At 48.5% G+C, this 9,687-nt stretch overlaps 1 protein-coding gene across 1 annotated transcript; it reads right to left on the bottom strand.

The window, feature by feature from the left end:
• Positions 1-5,186: 5,186 nt before the first annotated feature.
• LOC128149463 (RING finger protein 223) lies at positions 5,187-9,687 on the bottom strand. The gene has a single exon (XM_052804704.1). It carries the CDS (start codon positions 9,538-9,540, stop codon positions 8,680-8,682), a length of 861 nt encoding a protein of 286 aa, XP_052660664.1. The 5' UTR covers positions 9,541-9,687; the 3' UTR covers positions 5,187-8,679.

A 9,687-nucleotide genomic window follows, 5' to 3' on the forward strand; every position in this document is an offset into this window, starting at 1 on the left:
AGTAAAGAGACCACGAGGGCTCTGAGGACCCAAGGCTCGGACGGATCAAACACATTTGCCTTCGGAGTAAGGGATTTTCACGGCAGCGGGGAGAAACGAGGAACACGCGTGGCCCTGCGTGACCCACTCCGGGTCTGCCAACAGGTATCGGGGCACCGGCAGGCATCTAGCTAGCCCTCGATCCCCAAGTATCTCCCGGGACATTCCTCCCTCCCCGCTCTCTATCCAGCATGACGGAGGCAGGAATTAACGATATTAAGGGGAAAGCGGCCCTAGTAGCACAGACGTTGAATTCATTAATCGGTATTTCGCCCGCAGCCATATGATTTCACCACTTCTTCTTTTAAAGATGAACTGGATTAAAATCTGGGAAAAGAGAAACCGAAAGAGAGAGAAAGGAAGAGGAAAAGAGAAAGAAAGAGCGAGCAAGAAGGGAAAAATAAAGAAAAGGGAAGAAAGAAGGAAGGAAGGACAGCAAGAAAGCAAAAGAAATCAAACAAGACAACAGAAGAGGAAAAAAAAAAAAGCAGGAGAGAGGAGACGAGCGCAGGCCAAGGAGGGCCGGCGCCTCGCTCCCTGGCTGCCCGGCGAGGCTGCTCCCGGCGGCGGCTCCGGCCGCCGCGATGCCCTCTCCCGGGCCGGGGGCTGCTGCGGCGGAGGGCCGTGGGCCAGCTCCTCGCTGGGGCTTGCGCTATCGGAGAGGGGGCCCCGCCGGTGCCCCGGCTCCGGGGCAGCACAGGGGGGCGGGAGGCGGGCGGGAGGGGACCGCCTCCGTCCCCTGCGTCCCCGCAGCGGGTACCGCCGGGCCGGCCACCCCCCGAGCGGGGCCGGGAGCCGGCTGGTGCCGCTGCCCTCCCGCCGCCACCCATCCCACGCTACAATAAAAGGATCCCGATCCCCAGCCGCCGAGCACTGCCTGTGTCAGCGCCAGGCGCTTCTTTTCAACGCCGGCGCGTTGCTGGGTTAAGTAAAACAGAACGGGAACAAACACAGCGCAAGATTTGGGGGATTTGGGGCGCTTCCACCCCAGGCCCGCGGCTACCCTGCGGAGCGAGCCTCAAGGTGGCTCGGGGGGAGGGGGGGGGCAGCTTCCCGGGTCTGGCCGGCCCCGGCCCCTGCCCCTCCCCTGCGGGCACCGAGCACTCCCCATGCCATCGGCGGCACAACCCCCCCGCGGAGAGGAGAGCTTGTGTCCCCATCTGATGGGTTTGCCTTGGGCAGGCAGTAAAACAACTTCCCATAGAAATTAGGGTGGGGTGGGTTTTTTGGGGGGGGGGGGCGACGTGACCCAATTAATATCTGGAAGAATACTTTCAGTGATCGTTACCAAAGAGAGACTTCCCTCCCTTTCAGAAAGAAAGCAGACGTAACTTCCAGAACAACTAAACTGCCGCCTATTTTCCTTGCGATTTTGATACTTAAATAATACAGGGAGATCCAGATTTATTCTCAGAGAGAAATGGTTGCTACCTGACTAGAAGAAAGTGTGGTTTCTATTTTATTTTTAAGGTTTCGTTTAATTTACTTCGAAGTTTTCAATAGTTGCAGCTTTTTTCATAGAAGAATATTTTTCTGTCCCCTAATACTAACCATCCGTCTAACAAGTCCTTATTTACAATGTGGAAATCAAGCTGGCAGTATTGCTCATCGTCACATTTTCTAAGTCATAAAAAGTTTCATTCTTCCCATTTTAAAGGACAGCAAATTTTGGGTTGTATCTCAAGCATACTTCTCAAATTTCAGCCATTAAAAAAAAAAACCAAATGATGTTATTGCTATTTGTTATTAATCAAAAGATTACAAAATAATAACCGAAATGGATTTGTTAGATTTTGCTAAATGTTTAAACAGCTCAGAGGTAGGATGGGGAAACGTTGCTTACATCTGGACTTGTAATGAGCTAAGTCTAAGATTTAGATTCCCTGACAAATCAGGAATAGGTTTGAGGAAATAATAAATAACAACAACAACAACAACAACATCATCTTTCAAGCTATTCATCCCAAATTTCATAATCCAATGAGACAAATCAATCCCACAATATTTGTTTGCTGAAAAAATCTCCTTAAAATAGCTGAACTATTTCTCAGCTGAAGCTATTGGTAAGAGTTTACGATCACCTTGATCCAAAATCTCACAATCTGCGTGACATGTGCAAAGTAAGCCTGAGAGCAGCTCAGAACCAGAGCTGTGAGGCCAGTTTCAGACCTGGGTGTTTTTAGTAAGAGGAGATACACACCAAACGGAGGGCCAGTATTGCTCCTTCCCCATAACAAAAGCAAAAGTATTATATGCTGCACTGATCAAAGATCAATGTACTTGAATACATCTAGTATGAACATATGTATACCCCCATGACATAAACTGCATTTTGTTAATGCAGTTGTGGCATTTCTTCCAAATACCTCCATTTCTACATGCACCTGGATAAAATGTAGAAGCAGGATAAATTGCAGGGTTTTCTAGCTTTAATAAAAGTGAGCCACCAAATTTAAAAACCCTTCAGAAACATTAGAAATCGTAGCCATGAAAGACCCATTGCTTCCTTGACCCGTTTGTAACATGAAGGGAACATTTGTAACGTTTGTGTGAATATCTTGCACCAACAGGCAACTGACAGGGAGCCACCTCTGACGCGGTTTAAATGAGCAGAGTTTAACACGAAGATTAAAGTTTTCTTTGGCAACAAAATATGCTACCAAAATTAAATAACTTTCAGTGAGATAAAGCATATTCTCTAGACAAGTAGAAGAGACAGAGACATTATTTCTACAAAATGTCCATAACACAGGGAAAAGGACCACTGAGCTCAGGAGGATTTGAGTGCACACGAAGAGCTCTGACAAAGTTAGGCAAACAATTCTCCTACGCTTTTACTTCCCATGAATGTTAGGCACTCAATATCGTGTGTCCATAGACATCTCTTGCACCATATTAATATCAAGTGCACTGTTTATGCTTAAGCCTGCAGATCAGAGATGATTAATAACCATTCCTCTGAATGATGTACACATTCATATTTAACTGTTGGCTTCTTCAGCAGTTGTTAAATTTTCACTGATACACAGAACACACTGATACGGGAAAGAGACTGGACTGCGCGAGTCACGAACATGAGCAAGGAAGCTGCAACAGCACCTTCCTTTGGGATTCATGAAGACTGTTCCCCTAAGTAAAGGTTTTCATGACCTTGTCTGAATACACAATAGTACACCTTTTTCCAGAGAAACTTGTAGTTCACACACACAACTAAAATTCCCATTCAGCAGGATTTTGTCTGCACAACCAGCAGTCTTGGCCAGTTGGAACAGTTTGCCTACTCCAGTGAAATTGCTTTGGAACTGAAGTAGGACTTCAACTGAAAATCCACATTAACCCTATAACTGCACCTGTATTCTTCAGTTTGTGGTAACTGTCTGGGGGCAGGCAACTCACTCTTCCATCATTTGCAAAAGACATTTTATACAAAGTATTGTACACAATAAGCTACTTTGGGACGTAAGCCTTGAAAGCAAACCTGAATCCCTGTGAATGGTAATTTGAGCTGCAAAAGAAGAGCATGAAGGTAAGAAGCAACAGTATTTCCATAGGCACCTGTGGTCCACCATATTTTAGTAATGTATACAGTGCAAGGAAAAAAATAACAGAAGTTTATTCTTTTCTGTTCTTTAAAGTATAAATGCAGACAGAAACTCGCTTTTCAGAGTAAGATGGTCTTTTGAGGTTCTCAGCCCACAATACTATTATTGAGCCTGATTTTCAAAATATGCTTCCAAAATGCTGTCTCAACCCAGACAAAAATAGATTGGACAGAAACTACCAGTGACTTTAGGAAATTCAGGTCATCGCTCCAACTTGCAGGGATGTACAACTTGGCACCCACTGCTGTTAGCTACTTTTTTATTATTTGGCTTTGTGGTACATTTCTAATGATTGTAAATATGAAAGTAACGGCTATGTTGCTTTTTGCATGATAAAAGAACACAAAAGTATCTCCGTATGCAGGCCTTTTAACCAATCCGACTAGATAATCGAGGTTTTTATTCCTTCCATGCATTTATGAAATACTCGTGTTTTTCTGTCAAACCTGCCTTTCAAAAGATGAATACCTGCCGTTATGTAAATTAACATTGTATGATTATTTACTACTTGTGGGCTGGTGATGCAGAAAGGAATATAATTTCTTCCCCGCAGCCACAGTGTTTACCAGAGACACTTTCAAAGGAGAGAGCAGAAATAAAAATTTCTACACTGTGGCACTGAAGGTACATGATATGTGTTAAAAACATAATGGTGCTTTAAAAAATTGAATCCTTGAGCACAAGTTATTAAGAAGGGCAACATGAAAGAAGGAAAGTTGTCATGCAGTAGTTTTTTTCCTAATGTATCCCCATACATCGTAAATGGCAGGAGCTCCCTGCAAATAGTGCATGCAGAGCTTCATCCTGTGGCTGCAGTTAGCTCCAGTGAGAACTCTCCTCAAGCAGAGATGGTAGTCACCTGTCCCAGGTAAGATGGAAAAGAACAGTTTACAGTACATGACTACCCACCCAAGTTCTGTGTTGGTAAGCTGGGTTCTGCCCTCCTATCTGCTTTTTTCTCCCTCTCTTGGACTAATACCTTGGCTGACGTCTGGCAGCCTATTCCAGATCATGAACTTAACATTCAATCTAATCTTCCAGTCTGGAGTCTGGTATGTTCCACTTGGGTAGAGGCACAGGGAATTACCGCCACAAAAAAATTTAAGATCTTTTGGCACAACTGGAAACTACAGATCTTTCAGAGTTCACGTAGCCTGTGATCTCACAGAGATCAAAAAATTCCTGAGAAAGCTTCAGGCCTTTGTTTACTTTCCTGGTGCTTCCATTTCTTGGCTGTAGCTGCTTGTGCCCCAGACTGTGTAACGCAGAGAATTGTTGCACAGAAAAAAAAAAAAAGCGTAAGGAAAAAAAAAAGCCAGCAGCTTACTTTTCCCATGATTTTCCCCATGGCGTTGTGGTATACCCCGCCTTCTCTGCTTTCCCACAGAGTGCCCCAAAGCACCGTTTTTTTCTGCAAGATGTGTGGATAGTGTAACTGATGCATACCCCTTCAGCTGCATACCTCTGTGTGTTTTTAAACAACTAGAAAACACAAGTGTTCTGACTGAAATAGTTACAATAATAAAACACCACCAACCACACAGATTTTCTCTTTTTGTATTTTACTTAACTTTTTTTTACTGAAACTTGAGCAAAGTTTGGCTTTGGACAAGCAATCTGTACACTCAAAGCAACTCAAAATACAAACATAATACTGGGATTCTACAGTAGCCAGAGATGTATACAATGCATGATTTTTTCTGACTGGTACGGTGATGTGGATCCAGACTAACGCTCCTGAAACCAGTGGAGTTTCCCAAAATTTGCATAAGCAGAGAAGGATTTGGCATACGGTCAGACTGTCCATTTTAATTTGGCTCTGAAATATTTTCAAATACATGGGTAGGAACCTGATATGTAATATGATCGTTCAATTGTGAGTAAGCCTGAAAATCCTGTTTAGTCCTGTGATCTTCAACTTTCTGTAATGTGCAAACCTCTAAACACTTTAAAGTTGACCCTCACGTAACAAATTTAAGCTTCTGATGATCGATTTGCTTTTCTTACTTACCTTTCGCAGATCCTTTAGAAGTAGTCCATGGATCCCAGTTGAAACCACTGGTTTAGTCAAAATGGCAAATACTGTTTACAGAGAAAAGGCAAGAATAAAGCTATGATGTGGAAAGAAAAGAAAAAGATGGAGTATACATTTCTTACTGTAATCAGTATTTCAGGGCATGCTATGTAATAGCTTCCGTCACGACTGCAGCTCCTGTAAACATACCCAAGTTGGTGTGAGCTCGATAGCTCGCCCAGACAGCTCTGGCAGCGCATCTGTGATACCCAAGCGGCTCACTGCAGCCAGAAAGCCCACAGGAGTAAAGCAAAGTAAGAACTACACAGTGAGCTCCAGCTGAGCTTCATGAGTGCTCAGAGTTAGCTTCGGCATGTCTACATGAGATGGAGTTATAGCAGTGACTGTTGGCTGGGCTCATCTGAACTGCAAGGTACTGGAGCTTACCTGATTGAATAGAAATGCTGATACGCATGCTGCATTTGCAGTAGAAGCACAAACAGGTAAATCATGTATTGGTGCATATGATGTACACATGTACATAATTTATATATTTATTTTTCTTAGAAAACATTGCTGCTGTTTATGTCCATTAATTTACATATATTTATTCTTACTACAGTATCATTTATAATAATACTTTCACTTCTATAGCACCTCCTCTTCAAGGATCTCCAATTGCTTAAAAACTTTAATAAATAAAGCCTCACATCTTGCCTGTGAGGTAGGTCAATGCTATTATCAAACTTTACAGATGCATTAACTGAAGAACAGAGAGGTTAAGGCCAAAATTTTCAAATGTTTGTACCTGAAGTCAACCATCTAAATTCTCATTTAGATGCTTAAATAAAAGTCTCATGATTTTCTTTGGTGCAGAACATCCATAACTACTGCTGAAGTCAACAGGGGCTAATGGTCAGGCCTGATTTTGGGAGGCATACACCTTTTACACGGCTAACGAGCGACTCCAAGTTTGAGAACGCTGGTCTAAATACACGAACCACGGTCAGAGCCACAGTTGATCCCAGTAATTTATCTCCTCGGGGCCTTTATATTATGATATACGGCTTTAAAAGGCTGGTGCGGATTTTTTTAAATAGACATAAGTGACACAAAAGTCATATACTGTTTCCACAAACTGTGTCCATCATAACAGAGTCTGTATAAATACCACTTGGGTTTGTGGGGTTTTATGGGCATCAGGGGTTGTTTTTCACAGATTTGTGATAATCCAGACAACGCACAGTACACATCACTTGTGCAGTCATAAAACACATCACACATCTTCACCTGCTGTCTTTACATTTCTACATAGTAAATTCCTTTGCACTTGTGATAAATAGAAGTGGTCAAGTAAAGGTCTATTAAGAGGATACTCGTCAGAATATCATGCAGACAGCTTGCAAAATACATATACTAAAAGATCACTTTTAAAATTCTTGAATTGTTAAGCACGAAAATAATTACCTCATTCCATTACAGTACTGTGTAGAAACACGGAATAAGCAGCATTATCTTATTCCCAATAGAATAGATTACAACAACTAATTAAGATAAAAAAATTCAGGCACCAAATGAATTATCCTGCAACACAGAACAGTATCTATAGAGAGTGCTCTCCTTAATATACTACAAAACCAGCTGCATGGCAATGTTTTTCCATTTCATATTATGAGCATCTCATCATATTTCAAAGACATCTTTGATGTTCCAACCTCACAGAACAAAAACTTTTTCTACTGGCCTTTTACAGAAACTCGTAACACAGAAGAGAAACTTACCAAGAGGGAAACCCACTGTCATTGTAGCTACCTCGACCAAAGGTAAACGTTCAAGACAAAAATTACACTACCGCATTTCACTTCTACAGTGATGCTGAAAGTCCGTATTTTAATGTGGGCTTCTCTCACTGTGTAAAAATTGAAATCAATGGCCAGTGAAATATTACTCTCTACCACAGGAGTCTCTCAGCTCTATTTTAGAGCTCCATTAATTAAAATAACTTTCCATAAATTAAGTGTGCAATGTAGTGTTTCAGTCTCCCACATTAAATGAGAATTTCAAAGAATTAAATAATAAAGCTTATTTTAAGCAACCAACAGAGGGCCTGATGGCCTTCTAATAAAATTATGACAAAACCATACTCAATACATTGTAGGGAAACTTTGGCTCAGTCTGTTTAGGATAATACATTTCTGGTACATCTTCTTCTATACGTACTTATTAACTTCATAAAAGGGAAAACACAAACCGCATTTAACATCGTCATCCTGTTCTGCTCCTAATCACAGGGACTCTCTCCGATTATCTTCCAGGTGGGGGCAACAGTAAGCTAGTTTTCTTTAATCGAGATCGTGTCCTTCTGCACCAGGGCGCACAGAAACCAAGGCACGCTCCCGACAGAGGCGGGGAGGAGCGCGAACGCCAACCTCAGAGCCCCGGCTTCCCAGGGAGGCCCTTCCAGACATCTTTGCCTGAGAGAGACGCCTCCTGCCCTCCCTCCGGAGCAGCCGGACCCTCCCCGGCCCCTCGCCCGGTCACCCTGCGGACCACCCCCGCCACCTCGGACCGTGCCAGAGCCGCGGGGCTGGCCCGGCTGCAGGGCCCGCCGTGCCACCGTGGCGGGGCTGGGGCCCGTCACCGTGGCGGGGCTGGGCCCTGCCGCCCCCCGCCACCACGGCGGGCCCCAGGCCCGGAGGCGGCGGGCCCTTTGCACCCAGGAGAGCCACGGCCTCGCCCGCGTCCTCCCCCCGCTGCCGCCCACCCGCCTCTCGGCTGGGTCGGGGCTAACGCCGACCAAGCGCGGGGTACCTGCGAGCAGGGGCCGCGGCCGAACCGCCCCTGGCCCGGACAGGGCCCCCCGGCCGCGCTCTCCCCTCACCGCGGCGCGCGGGGGGCGGACCCCGGCTTCCCTCACAGCCCGCTCGGCGCCTGCCTGCCTCCCGCCCGGCCCGGCCCGGCCCGGCTCAGCCCCTCAGCGCCCGCCGCCGCCGCCCGGCCCCGCTCCGCTCCGCTCGGCCGGCGCTACGTGTCGCTCCTGCGGGCGGCCGCCGCCCGGCCCCGCGGGGTGCCGTTGGCCGTCGCCCCGCCGGTCGCCGCCGCCGCCTCGGGCCGGTACTTGAGCCAGCAGATGAGCCATGTGACGACGACGGAGAAGAGGGCGAGGATGCTGGCCACCGACAGGCAGATGGGCCCCACCGGCGACGGCGAGGCCGAGGCGCCGGGCCCGGCGTCGCCGCCGTACTGGTTGACGAAGATGAGGCCGGTGAAGAGCAGCACCACCATGGAGAGGAAGGAGACGACGACGCACACGCAGCCGGCGCTCAGCGCCGCCCGCTTGCAGCTCTGGCAGCTCTCGTAGCCGCCGCCCGAGGAGCGCGGCCCGCCCCGGCCGGCGGGGGCGGCGGCCGGCAGGGCGAGGGCGGCCGCCGCCTCCCGGGCTCGGGGCGGGCGGCGGGGCGGCAGCGGCGGCAGGCTGTCCTGGGGCAGCGGGTCGCGGGCCCGCAGCTGCGGCGGGCAGGCGGCGGCCAGCTTGGTGTTGACAGGGAGGCCGTGGACGCGGTGGTCGGGCAGCGCCGTGCGGTGGCGGCAGAGCGGGCAGGCTAGGGAGCCGCCGGCCGACCGGCCGGGCCCCGGCCCCAGCTCAGCGGCGGAGGCGGCGGGAGGCTGCTGGGCGGCCCGCAGGTGCAGCTGGCTCAGGCACTCCTGGCAGAAGGTGTGCAGGCACTCCAGCAGCTTGGGCGCCCGCCGCTCCAGGTCGAAGTAGTTGTAGCAGATCTTGCACTCGTAGTCTTCGTAGCTAGGGGCGGCCGCCGCCACCGCCGCCCCCTCATCCTCCCGCCGCCCGCCCTGCCCTACGCCGCCCTTCTGCGCCGGCTCGGCCATAACATCTCGCCAGAGGGGGGACGGAGAGCCGCGGAAAGGCGGAGAGTCCCGGGCCGGGCCGCGCCGCGCCTGGGCGGCGGGCGGGGAGCCGGGGGAGCCGCGGCCCCGCCGCTGCCTCCTGGCCGCGCCCGCGGGCTGCGGCGCGGC

This window comes from Harpia harpyja, chromosome 12 (assembly GCF_026419915.1).
Source record: "Harpia harpyja isolate bHarHar1 chromosome 12, bHarHar1 primary haplotype, whole genome shotgun sequence".
Lineage (NCBI taxonomy): Eukaryota > Metazoa > Chordata > Aves > Accipitriformes > Accipitridae > Harpia > Harpia harpyja.

What these genes read in the sequence shown, in the direction of transcription:
- LOC128149463 (XM_052804704.1), bottom strand. Translation starts at nt 9,540, where the DNA reads ATGGCCGAGCCGGCGCAGAAGGGCGGCGTAGGGCAGGGCGGGCGGCGG.